This window comes from Watersipora subatra, chromosome 9, assembly GCF_963576615.1.
Source record: "Watersipora subatra chromosome 9, tzWatSuba1.1, whole genome shotgun sequence".
NCBI classification, from domain to species: domain Eukaryota; kingdom Metazoa; phylum Bryozoa; class Gymnolaemata; order Cheilostomatida; family Watersiporidae; genus Watersipora; species Watersipora subatra.
This window is the reverse complement of record NC_088716.1, coordinates 7,921,609-7,936,815: the sequence shown is the minus strand read 5'-3', so window position 1 is coordinate 7,936,815 and position 15,207 is coordinate 7,921,609. Positions and strand designations below refer to the sequence as shown.

The window sequence follows — 15,207 nt, the reverse complement described above, 5'->3', positions numbered from 1 at the left end:
AATTTTCAAACCAGAGAGAAAATTTTCAAAATTTTCAAAATTTTCATAACGGATAAACTGCAATAAAATTTGAAGAATGATGAAGAAATAAAATTTTGCTGATGAACTCTAATTAATTTTGTGCAGGTTCAAGTGTTGTATCACACTACGTAAATAAGCAAATAAGATATGAAATTCAAGTCTACAATATCAATGATTATCAGACAGTTTCTTCAGTTAGGACGACAGACCACAAACCACACCAGACTGGACCTTTGCAAATTTGCTGAGGCTATCCGAAATTAGCATATTCTCCAAATGCGCACACGTAGTCTTTGAGCACTTGGAACAGATATTCATACTGCGCCTGTTAAGAAAATAACTAACAATGAAATAATGTTCAAACAAGTCTTAACCATGCTTCGATAATACAAGTTCATAATTAGTTATCCAGCGAATATTGAAAGCGATATATATCATTGGCCTTTGCAAACGCATGCTACTTCCTGCCAATTTACTTGATACTGCTTCATAAAGCAATTACTCTTGATTTAAACAAAACTCTCTACTCGACAATTAGTTTTATGATCTGTGTAGGTTTTACCAATGTCTAAAGTCAATTGTCATAGCCTTCAATTATCTGTCATGAGCATTTTCCTTGATGTATTGCAAGCTACTTCTCACAGTTTTACTGTTGCTCTTCTTTGATCACTAACTTTGCAATTTTAGCTTGCTCTAAGTTAGTAGAAGTACTATTATTTTAGACATGAGGATACTTTTTGTAGTTGAAAAGTTGCTATTTAGACTATCAAGTGTTGACTGGCTCAGGTGAGCTGCATACATGAGCCGTGACATATCCTTTCCTCATATCCGACTCACTCTAAATTTTCTGGCCCTAACTGTTTGTAATAAAAACACCAATTGGGAACCTAAAATACTATGAATGTTGAAATAGACTTTACAGCATCTATGAAATGGTTAAGAACTGCTGTCAGCAAAAAGCGCCGTACTTAGATCTTATTATAACAAAGAGTTCATCTTCACTTACGATGGTAGAGATGAACTGAGGGCGCCTCAGTTTTGCCATTACTGTAGGAGTGTAAACATCAACCATCTGCTCTGTTTTCAGTTTCTCTATAGCATTGTATGCACAGATGTAGATTCCACACTTGGTGCTTCCATCCCTTTAATTTAGTATGTGTAGAGTGTATAAAATTGATAATGAAAGCAGTTAAGAAAGTCTTGGCATCAAACATTGACCTTTCATTATCTAAATGCATGACTTGTTCCTTTGCATGGTGGAAAATTTAAGTAAAAATTTCTCTTGACATACAAAGTAACTATAAACATATTGTGTAGGAAGTTCCTCAAAGCACCAGAGTTTTGATTAATAAGTTTTTGGACGTATTCACTTTGAAACATAGTTTTGTTGTAAAGAGCTTCAATTATATTAAACACCGCACCATATTGTTATTTTCTAATATTATGAATTTAGAAAAAAAAAGTGGTAACAGTAGTATTAGTGGAAAAATGCTGAATCTAGCTTTTTACCATTTATATGACAGATAATATAGAAACGTCAGCAGACATCTCGGATCATTTCATGAAAAAATTCTACAAAGTTAGCTAATAGAGATTGAGACAAAAATGCCAGATTGAGATGGAAATGCGAAGCTTGTTACAATAATAAAAAATGAAATACTTTAAAAAGTGACGCTAGTAGACTAAGACTCAAATTAATCAACAAAAATATAAAATAAAAGTCTATTTAAAGTTGATGTTGTTCAAGTTAGACTACTTGCATATCTCATGTCCATTTTCAGTTACACTTTGTCCTTCGTGCCACTTGCCAACGACGAATCTCAATGCATTTTTTAAATAACAAGTATACAGTGCATATGATAGTTTTTCACTTTAATAATTTAATTATTTAGTTTTTTACAAATAATTTAGTTTTTCACCCAGTTTTTAGTGTAGTTTTAAATAGTTTATTAGTTTGGATGTTGCTCACAATTAGCATAAATGTCGTTTGCTAGATTTTTGAGCTGTAGGACAGATTAAACAAAATGCAAAGTACACTTATCAGAATTGTTGCTCCAACATATAGTATCAACATCCAAAGCCAGTTACTACGCATATTTATTATAATGCTAGAAAAAGTAAAACATGTAAGATAATGTAAAGTAGCGAGTAATGGTTTACTAATAAACAAGGTCACTTGAGAGCCAGAATTTACCGTGCTATAGATTAAGCAGATCAAAAGAACAGATACAGCAATCAGCAAGTTAAAAGCTACATTAGCATAACATACTTATCTCAAATACTCATTAGTGGGAGAGAGGCCAGTCTACATTATATATGAGAGTTTTAGCGTTCCAGTTGTGACTGTGTGGGCACGGTTTAAGGTTGACTTGCAACAAAATTCACATTACAGTTATTTGATATCAAAATATTCACCATGTCTTATTCTGGTGTTGTAGGTGCAAAATATGTGAAAATGTGATTACAAGCTCTTGAAAGCTCAAAAATAAACAGTTAATCGCAGCCATCACAAAACCGCCGTAGATTAGAACCTCTTTCCAAAACGGCTCAAATGGGACGTAGTGGTACAATATGGCTTCTGTTTACACTTTCACGCAACCTCATTCGTTGAAATATTTTTACAAATATACTTCCTTTAGCATTCAATAAAACCATGTCTATTGCTCTTACGTGTCTATTTTATTGTCATTTTAATGCTGTCACTTTTAGCACTGATATCCTACCACCTACCAAAAAATATTTGTTTAATTTTTCAACCTTAGCTCAAAGTAGTACATATCATTGTCTGACAAACATGACGAGCCTGTTGGTCACCTGTGATAATCAAAAAATCCTGCAGAAATTATTCGTGATGTATGGGCCACATGATCAGATTACGACTAGACGATTAGACCAAGCGGAAACAAAACTGTAAAGTAGCAAACATCTACATTTGATACGGAGTCTTCGGTAAAACCCTAAGTGTTTGTCATGAACTAGTGCTACGAGAAGTTTTATATTGAGCCTTTTATTGGCCTTTCAGTTTATGTGAGAACATCACATGACAAAAACAATAACTAAGTGTGGTGACTACGTCAGAAAAATAAACCGATTCCGATCTACGACGGTTTTGTGATGGCTGCGATCAACTGTTGGTTTTTGAGCTTTTAAGAGCTTGTAATCACATTTCCACGTATTTTGCACCTACAAAACAGCAGAGTATAACATGGTGAATCTTTTAATACCAAATAACTGTAATGTGAATTTTGTTGCAAGTCAATCTTTAAAGCTCTTAGCGCATTATCTACTATTTAGTTATTGAATACACTGAGTCATAGCATAGTCGAAGCATTAATCTTTCGGCTTGATTTACTGCATACTTATAAAATGATAACATCTTTTGAGCGTATGATTTTATTGGAATACTGCCCAAATAAAGTGTTTTACAATATACTTTCTAATCCTGTTCCAAAAAACTTACATACTTTCATGAACAATTTTAACCTACATATAGTTTAATAAAATTTAAGATGAAGTTTTAAATTTTATTGATTATTTATTTCGGTAACTAACAATTTTAGTAACTAAATCTTACATGCAGGTAACACACATTCTCCTGACAGCCACCTCCTTTTCTAACATCTCTGATGTTGTCAGCAGTGAGAGGATATGGTTAGTGTCTGGCAGATCTTCAGCCAAGGAGGCATCCATTAACAACACTTGTACACTTCTCTTCCCCTGTGCAATGCAAAAGTGTTTTATCCAAATTATTTCATGTATAGTGAAATAACTACTCAAAGCTGTCATAATTTTTATGTAGTTCATGTTTCACATAAATCTTTCTAAACAACTAATATTAAACACAGTTTGGTAGCTTTATACCTTCTCAGTTTCCAGTTGAAGGTGAATGACTTTCACAGTACCCTCTATTATAGTTTTTTCTCTGGTGATTACAAACGGTTCTACTTCCAGAACCATTGAGTCCTTGTTAGGATAGAACAAGGTCTACAAAATACATGATGTATTGAGATTAGTTGTAAATATTGTAATTCTGTTATCATTACGTTACAAATTGATTTTGCTCGTCATGAAGTTTGTTCCTAGAATTCCAATAAGATTTAAGTTAATTTCGAGTCTTTAGACTTCCAGAACATATCTCAGTTTATGAACCATGAACTAATAAAAACTAGCTGTTGACTGTCGCTTATGTGTTCCATTCTATACTAATAAAAGTTTTTCGATTCTTACAGGAATGAGTGTAAATGTCATGATAACAAGTTCTGATTGTTTAGGTCGTCGGAAACACTCAACTTACTTGGCTGGTATCCAGCTGGAAAATAATTGATATGTCACATTCTAAAATCAATTGCCAGAAATCAGGAATGGTGTTAGACAATGGCAGTTGGGTGGCAATCCATTGTTTCTTCTGCTTGTAGCCCTAAAATAAAATGAGTCATTGGAGATCAGCCGACAACTGGAAACAGTGTCCGAATGCCTTTTATAGAAGGGTTACCCTCATTTTATTAAATATACTCACATCCACAGTCACAGCATTGATGTAGCTACCGTTTGCTCCATTTAAGAGGTAAAGCATTGCACTCTCCGCTAAAAGTATAACAAAAGTAGCTATTACTATTTTTTAACAGCTCAGTTGAAATTAGTACGTGCATACTTGTGTACGAAACAAAGCCGTTTTATAATTAGATTTCATTTGCAATAACCCTCAGAATTTTAGGTGCAACATACACTCACATATATCATACCTGGGAGAATTTCAGAAAATCTGTTTTTGTGCTGATTTTCTGCATCTTTCGCTGTTGCATAAGAGTAGTCCAGAGACCCAGCTCTTGCAATGATGTGCTGAAAAAAATTGCCACATTTAGCCTCATATTTTTGTTATCTTGCTGGTATAAACAGGCATTATGCTGACAGTTTTATGTGGGCAATCATTTCAGACCCACTAGTATTACCATCTAATGATTACAACTTTTCGTTAATCTAGCATTTTCTCGACATCTGCCACCAATGTAATAACTTACTTACCTGGTACTCAACTGAAATGAGGTCAGCTTCACTGTTAGGTTGTAGCTTGTGCATGGATATTTTGGACTCAATTTCAGTTGGCGGGCAAGGAAAGTTTTGTGTTGCCAATGCCTCACTCAAGGCATCGTGTAGAAGCTCATATTGATCCTGTAATTACAATTATAGGTTATTGAACATTACAGCTTGATGCTAAAACAGTTTTAAATTAGCTATGCAACTTGTCATGCAGAAATAAAAGGAAATTTGAATAAGATTTTAAGCCGGTGCGGACCAAACTAAAATTTTTATCAATCAACATTTTGAACACATAGGACTTTGCGGATGGATCTGATATGTTGCCGATACCACTTAAAATTATTTATACCAAAACAACTCTTACCACAGTCTGTATCATACATGGTCGTCTGGATCTCATCTCCTTTAGACACTCAAACACATCGACAACACCCTCAGCTTTGGCCTGATCTAAGAGGTAGTCAAGCGCTACATATGTACCAGTTCTTCCTACTCCAGCACTGTAATCAAATGCACACTGACAATAGACAAGAAACCAGCACGATTCAAACTGTTGATCATATTTATAACAGTTTTCAAGCATGAAAGAAAGACTTCAGCTGAGTTGTTAATTCTATTAATATGAACGTTTAAAAAGTTTGAGCTGTATATAGCAGGAAAGCTACCTGCAGTGAACAAGCAAGGGTTGAGTTCTGCCAAGATGAATAGAAGCTTTGATTAGTCTGTGGAAGGATACAAATAGTTCAATATCAGGTACTCCGTGGTCAGGCCATGACAAGTAGTAAAAGTGAAGGATTTGTCTTGTTTCTCCATTCTGAAAAAAGCAAGCAGTTTATGTTGACCAACAACTAAAGTTTGTCATATTTCTGATAGTATTATAATAAAATGCACCTTTAGTAAATGGCCAAAATATGTTTTTTAATATTTTATAGACTTTGTTAGTTTGTATCAGCAGGTCATCAGGGATTGACTATCAAATTATTTTTTATCTTTATGCTGGTTTTGGCAGCGTTATTAAATTTATTTTTGCAACAGATTACAAAAGCACATATAGTATCAACAAATACTCTGTACCTGGGTAACCTCTAACCGGTTCATAGCAAATTCAGAAAACATATCCGTGCTTTTCAGGGAAACTTTGAAGCTACCAAAACTTTGGATGACTCCTTGCTCCAATGGCCAGTACTGCATACATTTAACCTACAAAAATATTGACAATGAGAACATGCCAGCCGATTTAACATAGGTTTAAACTGAAAATGGTTTTGATATCAAAGTATTGTTACTGAACCTTAGGGTAATTCAATACAGAGTGGTAGTAACTGACGAATTACTGCAATTTACCTTGCGGTTTTCTATTGTGTTAGTCACCATAACAATAGCAGCTGGTCTTTGCTCCCATATCATCTGCCAAAAATCTTTGACAGTTTCATCAGTGAAAGGACCTTGAGAACAAAATAAAATATTGATCATTATATGCGTTTCAAATTCAAATAGAAAAACCTACAGTGCTACCTTGTTTACCCAAAGTGTTCAAAGCCAGTGGAATGAATAGCTACTGGATGTTGTTCTTATACTTCACTTCATGATTGCTACATTTACATTTAATTTACATTAACATGAAATGCCTTCACACATCTGCTGGGCAGGCCTGTATTCACTGGTTGCAAGTTGGGGTGGCTAATGTTAGGCGACTAGTTGTGAAAACCTGGGGATGTAAATGGGGGGGGTGGTGTAAGTCCCCATCAGGTTTCTCTTATGTAGGGCCTCAGCTGGGCCTCTCATGTGAAGTTTTAAAATTTTTTATCGGAAAGTATCAACATTTTTCTATTTTTTGAGATTTGTTTTGTTTTAGGTGATGTGACTGACGAGGGGTTTTTAAATTAAAATAGGCAAAACTTGTATGCAGTTAAAACGCTCAGAAAAAAGACATCTTTTTCATTTGAGCGTTTTAACAAAGATCAATTTTGCCGATTATATTTTAAGTTCATTAAGTGGGACATGGCCAAACAGATGTTTGGTAAAACTTGATATTTTGCAAACCTTTATAAAAGTCGTTAACAAGAATATTTTGCCGCTGATTATGATAATAATGACGCCTAAGAACTACTAAAAGTTGATTTTTGTCTCTATGGCTTGGAATAGAGTGATATTCTACAGCAATAAAAACCGTCTCCATAGCCGTTGGGCAAATAACTTTTTGAATAAATGATGTTTAGGTCGAGCTATCTGAAGCAATTTATCATTGCATGGGCATGGACCAAACAAATTCGTTCGAGTTAAATTGTGTTTGAGATGAAATGTTACATTTTATCCAAGGGCGAGTTATCCGAGGTTGATTGTAATTAGCCGCGGAAAGTTCCTAAAAGGTTGGGTCGGCCCAGCCGCCCTAGGGAATACGGGCCTGCTGCTGGGTATTATATTAATCGCTTGTTGGGAGGAAAAACAAACAAAGTAGTTAAAGAGAAAAGATGAAGGGAAAAAAGGCCAAAAAGAAAGAGAAGAATGAGAACAGGAAGTCAAAAGACGACAGTGAAGATATTGAATGGGATAAAACCAAGAAAAAAGAGAAAGCCAAAATGAAAAAGAGTTTGAATGTGGTATGAAGAAGGAGATCAATCTAAATAATAGAAAGGTGACTATCAAAATGATTAAATAAAAAAGGAGAAACCAGCTGCAATCTGACACTTTGGTTGGCTGTTTTGACTATAAAAACCCAATGTTTATTTCATTACTGTGCATATCTGTGTCATATAGCTTTGATGAGAATCGACACAGGTCATGCTACCCAAGGTATATTCATCTTGCTGAATTATACTTGCCTCTTCTACAAAATTAGCTAAAACATTCTATCAGTTAGCGAACAGACAGTATGAGGGACATTACAGTAATTGACTCACCTTGTGCAGCAATATACTGGTTGTCTCTTCCATAACCCTGCAAGCATATTTGATAGCTATAAAACCTTATCAAACGGTTTTTTTTTATTATGTTCTACATTTTCTACTGGATAAAAAAATGCAATAAACAATTTTTAATAACACCACCTTTTCAGATCATGAATCAGTTTTCAACTACACTGAAAGGTCCTACTATGTTTATTGCATGTGGATAATTACCTTTAGAAATGATGCATTGATAAAATCTGTCTGCCCTTCAGTGACTTCACGAAGTTTCACTCTGTGGTCATCACCTGTAAATTTATTGTAGATATGTCTCATATGGTTTCAAAAGTAGTTAATACAAACTTGTTCTTAAGGTGCCATAATCATCAATTGTGCAGCGGTTAATTTTTGGAGGTTTCTATAGTATGTTAGACAGAAATTTATATGTCGATCAATTATTGCTTAGACCACTCTTACCTGGGTACAACTTCAAATATCTACACTTTCCCTTGTTTTTTGCCTGTTTTGCAACATCCATCTGTGGAGCGGGTATGTCTTTAAGTTTCTAAAAGAGAAACAAAAACAACTTCAAACTAAGCATTTGATGCACAAGCAGTTCTTGTAAAAGCTCAAATTATTATTTTAAAATTTGGCGAGGCATAATAAACTCATTAATTCAGTGATGAATTCTGATATTTAGTGTAGTATGGAAAGTCTGCACCAGAACACTAACCAGATTCTAGAAAGATTTCAAAGGCAGGTAAAAGAATAGATAAGTTGCACTCTCTTACACCACAATGACACTAATTGTAAGAATACATAAGTAATCGAACTGACTCAATTATATTAAAAAGGTCAATAATAAAAATTAGCTCTCAGTTTTACAGCTCTAGATTTCTTGAAACAAAAACCTATAGAATTGTTCAAACATATTTTAGTTAGATGTTATACAGTGATTACTTTGTTTATTCCTAGATTACTTTGTTGTTTATCAAAGGTTACATAAGTACTTATGATTATGTAACCTTTGATTATGTATGGGTAAGGTATTATTATATTTTTACTTTTGGTGGAGGATTTTGCATCTTGCTTCACACCTGTGAGAAGATGATTGAGCAAACCAGGCAGGACCTTTGTTTTTGGGAAAAGCAACATGGTAAATTAAACCATCAGTTTGGTTATAGAATTTATAAACTAACAATTTGTTTTTATAATACAATTGTTTTTTGTTCCATATGGCCACAACTTTTAAAATTTGTTGAATGAGTAAGTATTAAAGCGATGGAAGCATTAACACTATCTAACAGTATTTTGTCCTGGTTGTCACAGATAATTGGGATAGAATAGCTTCCATTTCAACTACATAGTAAGATATTTAGTTTTAGCTTGATTATACAAAAACTTGAAACTTGAGTCTGGTAGATTTATTTTTATTGCATTATCTTAGACAAAGATTGCCATACAACTTTTCAAAAATAAGCAGATATAATTCATTAGAATAGTAAAAAATACTGAAACATACTTTGCAATATACCATTGAAGTGAAACAGGTTCAACATTGTTACCCACCTGTAAATTTAGCAGTAAACTCATTTTTTATTTTTTTCATTAAATCATTGAAAAGTATTGGTGAGATATTTTAAACATCAGAAAACTGCTGTTTACTGTTAAAGTTTTATCCCTCTAAATTATTGGTATTCTGTTCAATAAAAATAAACTTTGCCGTTTTTTGGCTCATTAAAACGTAAATGCTAGAAAGTTTTTTTTTTCAGGAATAGAGCAATAATAGATTGATAGACATTGACTAAAGAAGATTATTCTCTATTCAAGTTTGTTGGTCAGTTTGCCATTGCTATTAATAAACATTATTATAGCTATTTTTGTTCATAATAATTATTTATGAGAATGATTATTTCAAAGCCGTCACTGTATAAAAATGTAAAAATTTTTTGAATTTTCTTATTTTGAAGAAGATTTGAACGGTGTTTTATCAGCAACATTTGATATTAGCCATTATTTAGTTGTCTGTAATTATCTATGATGTACCTGGTACTGTTCTCTGATAACAGCCTTGTTACTCCATCTATACCAATCTAGTCGCTGAACTGGTATAGACTCTGATATTCTTGATCGATGAACAGCATCAAGGTTTTGGTAGTTCTCTTGAGGTTCTCCGACACAAACAGCTATAAATACAATTTATCGTATAGGAAAGGCTATGGACTCTAATCAACCTTAACTCTTTTGCTACCGACTCGGCTGCTACCACTTGACAAAGTATTCACTTATGGCTATAAGCTGCATGGTGCAGCCTTAGTAGACTCCTAACAAAACGTTTCTGATTAGTAGGTAACTAGCCTGCTGTATCTCTATCGTTAAATAAAAGGAAACAATTACTTTGATGCGTTGAGTCAATATAAATATGATTGCAACTCATCCTTGCCGTATTGTCATTTTGCAAAAATCTTACTTTTTCTCCCAATTTCTTCTTAGCAGTGACCAGTTGTGTCATACACATTACATCAATGGAAGCTTCGTTGAATTTAGATCATTGGACTTTTGGTGTTTTTTATTGAATAATTGTACTACTGAGTGATTATTTTTTAATCTTATCATTGATAATAGTAATTTTGTAAGCCTTAATAATATTGATAAATCACCTAACACGGGAGTGGTTGCCGTCGTGTTGAAAATGTTTGAAGAAGTTTGCATGCTGAGCTCATTCCACTACACATTTGTATCATTATTTATGGCATCAGCTGATGTGAAGTATCTTATACTGAATAATTTGGTATCCTAACAGTTTTATAGAAAAGTGATAAAAATGTATATGCACCTTTTTCAAATATCAGATTTTACTAAATATGCAACTATGTCTTGATAAAGAAATTAAATTGGTTGTAAAATAGTTAAACACATGTTTTGATTTGCATTACCAAACGTTTAAGAAAAAAGAACATACAAAGTTGAACAAGATGGCAGCTATCAGGTCTAACAGTAAAGCTATTGCAGAAAAGATTGTACAACCGTCTATGTACTATTGTTCAACTAGCTATGACTCATAATCCGCTCATATAAAACAGCTACAGTCTCTTATCAACTTAACCTTCAACGAAGCCATATTTCAGTAGCATTTAATCTCAGCAACAAAGAACCGTATTTGGTAGTTTTTTTCAGAAAGAAAACTAATCGTTTTTATTAGCTACTCCTAGTTTTTGCAATTTCAAGAAGTCACTAGAAAGATTCATGGAGTTCTACCTGGTGGATCTGATGCTGATGCTGACACAGATGCTGCAGGCTCATTTGACAGCTCCAGGGGATCTTCTTTCTCAATTGGTTGATTGCGTAGCCTTCAAAGAAAATTGACAATTTGTGTTAAATGGAAGTTGCTCTCTTTTTCTTGCTGAATTGTTTTTGAAGTACTGGTAGGCCATTGTCATGTAAACAAGTCTGCTAGTATCATGCGGTTTTAAAGTTGTGTATTCTATATAAGCAGGATCTCCACATTTCTAGTCATCTGAAACATTAAATTTATTGTAACTAGCTAAAATGTGCCTGCGAAACAACTGAAGTGTTGTCAAGTAAATTTAAAAATTTTACAAATAGCTCTGCTATTATCTTTACAAACTTATACTTTGTTCCTAAATACCATGACCTGTCATAATTATTGTTAAACTAGAAACTGTAGGCTTGCAGAATATGCTAAAATGCAGATCATTTTCCTGATACATTTGCATAGGTGCGAATAAAGTTTACTGCGAGCCTTGGAAGATCTAACCTTCAGCGAAAAAATCTTTCCACACTTTGCTAAAAATTAATGCTTAATTTTGTAAAAGTCAAAAAAGTCCTCTTTCGTTAAAAATGATCAAAAGAGATACAAGTGAAAGTAGCTCTCTATTAACCTCAGCAATGATTTTGCTTTACCTAATATGATATATTAATGTAGTAATTCACAAATATCAGGTTTTTTGGCGATTGCTTGTATAAAAGGCTCAAATCTGTCAATATGGATGGTCAGTTGTTTAAAGCCATGATGTGCCATTATTTATACATATTATTAAATGACTGGCTGGGCTCATAGTTATTTTTTAAACCGTCACTAAACTTAGATATCTTAGCTAGTTTAACAGCTTGAAGTGTATTAATAGCTCATATTTACAGAACTTTTAAATATGGGTTTGTTAATAGGAATATCAAAAATATAACTCCAGTCTCAACTGACAATGTTATATCATTTTGGTGGACTATAAAAATACTGTTCAGGAAAATCGCACATCGTAAAAGCAACCATTGTGATGGCATATTCTAATTTTAAAACATTAAGAACATATTTACAAATTAAAAAGTTATGTTAGTTTTCTAGCTCCAAGGCTTTATGCTTTTTTTCCTTTAAAACTTTGAAAGGGATATCGTCAAAATAAATAAATAAATAATAACTGTATCATTTTATAACCAAAGCAGTACCTTCTTTAACTCAGTCTGATACTCTGACATATACATGTACAAAAAACAAATTATCTCAAATGCTGAGGCCGACGGCATTAATGTTGATTCATCTAAAGAAGTGTGCAAAATATAGGCAACATTAGCACTGCTTTGATCGTATATATATATCGATTTATATAAAATATAAATTTATCGTTCCAAAATTCTTAGGAGATTGTGGAAAAATACAGTGTTAATCTTTATTCGAACGCAGCTTCTGATATAAAACAACTCTGAATGAAGGGTTGTAAAACAGAGCGCAATTGCATTCAAATAGAGGATATACGGTAACTTATTCTGATTCCAAGTAGATTCTGAATGCTTTGATTTATAAAATTGATTCTCAAAGTTTTGGAACTAATACGATTTAACTTAGTTAACTTAAGCTCCAAACTTAGTGAACTTAAATAAATGTTTACCTTCTGCATATTAGGAAAATAATCAGTAACACCAATGCGGCTAGAACTATGCCACCCACAACTGCTCCAGCTATGACTCCATCTCCCGATCCCTGTTTTGAAGCTGTCAAGAAAAAGGTGAAAAAATAAATTTGCAAATAAAGCTAGTTTTGACAAACTACAATGAAGTTTATTTTAGTGAAACTTTCGTGATTGTCTTACTACATAAAGTAGTAACACTTATTAAGTTTATGAGGTTTGCGAATCAACCCGAAGCATAGAAGTGAACATCAACATTGTCGAAAACAGATAGCAGCAAAGCAATGCCTTAGAATTTTCAAGAATATTCTAGAATACACAAGCAATGATCATGTAAAACATATACTCACCGACAATGGTAATGAAATTAGGATGAACTTCAATTAGCGGGTCAAAGCCTTCCTACAAATAAAAATAACTTTTTAAATATTTATCACATGTCTTATAAGAACTGATTGACTATCGATAAATTAAATCAAAAATTCTGAGCAAATATTAAATCAGGGAGCTACAATAATTTTATTTAAAACTAGGCTTTATATTATTTTGTTTGACAACACAGTGCAATGAAAATGTATGTGATATCCAGATTGTTTTAAAAATATACAGTAGAGTCAGTCTTGGTGATCTGAGTAGTATCATAGCAGTATATCTAACATAATATACCAGTATATGTACCTACAAACATGTATTGACAGTACACAATGATATAGTACATTGTTGCTATCAAAAGCTGTTTGAAGACACTACAGGTGGAATCCCTTCTAATTCTAGAAATATATCATCAATCGTATACGATATATACCTCAGTGTCTACTGTTACAGCAATGTAAACATTGTATTGCGCCTGTGCTTCCAACTCAACATTGGCAAATCCTCCATAAGTTTTGCCATCTCCAATATTGAATATCAGCTCTTCTCCAACCTTTCCTGCAGTAAACTCAGCTGTTGTATAGCAGTAGCATTCTCTTCTATCTATATACCTTTGGTTTACTGACTCCTTTGTGCATCCACAGTCAGCTACACTCCGCGTTACTCTTCCCCTGCTCTGCTTTGATAGCAGCACTAGATATGATCTGAATACAGGATGTTTGTGATAAGTTACAAGGTTTTAGCAGTGAATTAGATGTATGAACACATCTGAAAGAATAAAGAGAAATGACCCTTTGGTTGTTGCATAGTTAAAATACCAAAACTCTTAAACTCTTAGCAAACATTTCAACAGACAAAAACTCTAAATGATAGCTGTTTGTCACTTATCTTTCTCTAATGATGGATGATGTGTAAGATTTAAGTAAATAACAACTTTTCCCATTTTTCCAAGGTGAAGTGAAAACCTTATTTAATACCTTCAAATGAAAAAGTTTGAGGATTTTTATGTGAACTACTGATAAGTTTTGAGGTTAAAGTCAAGTGTGTTATGATATGTAACTGCTGATTATTTCTTACTATTTTTTCATTGAACATTTTGAAGGCAGTTACATTAAATTATATTGAATTCTTATGCATCTCAGATAGGTACAACCTAGCTGAGACTCATAAAAAATTTAAATTTTACGATAATTTTGCTGATTTTCAGATTTGTCTGATGAGATCAGATTTTAGATTTTCATTTACCCAGCTCTTGTTTTAGACTTCAGAGTGTACCCATTGTCTCACTACAGAAATATAATCTGTCATAGCAGTTTTGTAGGTTTTCTGCAACTCTTCGACCAACACTTAGTATGCCGTGGCATTACTTTTTTGTTTTGTATGTCATTCCTGTCCTTTTAGACAGCTAAATTGGTAATAATGAGTTATTTAGTTTCCTGTTTTGTATCATTGTATTATCATTGTTGCTTATATTATTATTTTTATTATTAGTGTTATCATTATTGTTTTCATTGCCATTGTCGTTATCGATATTAGTATTGTCCTTGTTGATTTTCACAGCTCTTCAGCCGGTGATATGTTGATGTCAGGCTAGGTCCCCTAACCTGAGATATCTACCACCTTTCTCAGTATCCTCGCCAATCCTAGTGAATTGCACTCTATTTAAGTCGTTCTTCTCAATGTCCAGCAGTAGCATTTGCTCGTGCAGGTTTCCCACTGCTCCCAGTTCTCCACCGATCATTGGTACTACAGTCGCTAATGTTTTCTTAATTCTTCTTATATCTTTTGCCAGGTTTGATACCTCTCCACTTTCTCTTTCTCTCTTTTGTTATCATTGTATCTTGTGTGGTCAATCTCTTTGTCTTGCACAACAATGTCTGATCTGTGGGCTGGTATGATTTGGTATGTTTGTATAGAAAAGTTCCACAGTATCTCTGCTTTGTCAATTTCTGTCATAGTGTGTGCCTAAT

The 15,207-nt window shown here is 33.5% G+C and overlaps 1 protein-coding gene across 1 annotated transcript; it reads right to left on the bottom strand.

Moving 5' to 3' along the window:
• Positions 1–271: 271 nt before the first annotated feature.
• LOC137404747 (receptor-type tyrosine-protein phosphatase kappa-like) lies at positions 272–14,978 on the bottom strand. The gene is made up of 20 exons (XM_068090981.1): positions 14,842–14,978; positions 13,671–13,941; positions 13,216–13,267; positions 12,848–12,950; positions 11,202–11,293; positions 9,990–10,129; positions 8,447–8,508; positions 7,959–8,014; positions 6,403–6,503; positions 6,133–6,258; positions 5,724–5,872; positions 5,423–5,558; positions 5,044–5,190; positions 4,764–4,860; positions 4,538–4,605; positions 4,316–4,438; positions 3,883–4,005; positions 3,611–3,738; positions 1,028–1,163; positions 272–346 (listed from the first exon to the last, which is right to left on the bottom strand). Exons 1-20 carry the CDS (start codon positions 14,976–14,978, stop codon positions 272–274), a joined length of 2,322 nt encoding a protein of 773 aa, XP_067947082.1.
• Between the last annotated feature and the right edge of the window lie 229 nt (positions 14,979–15,207).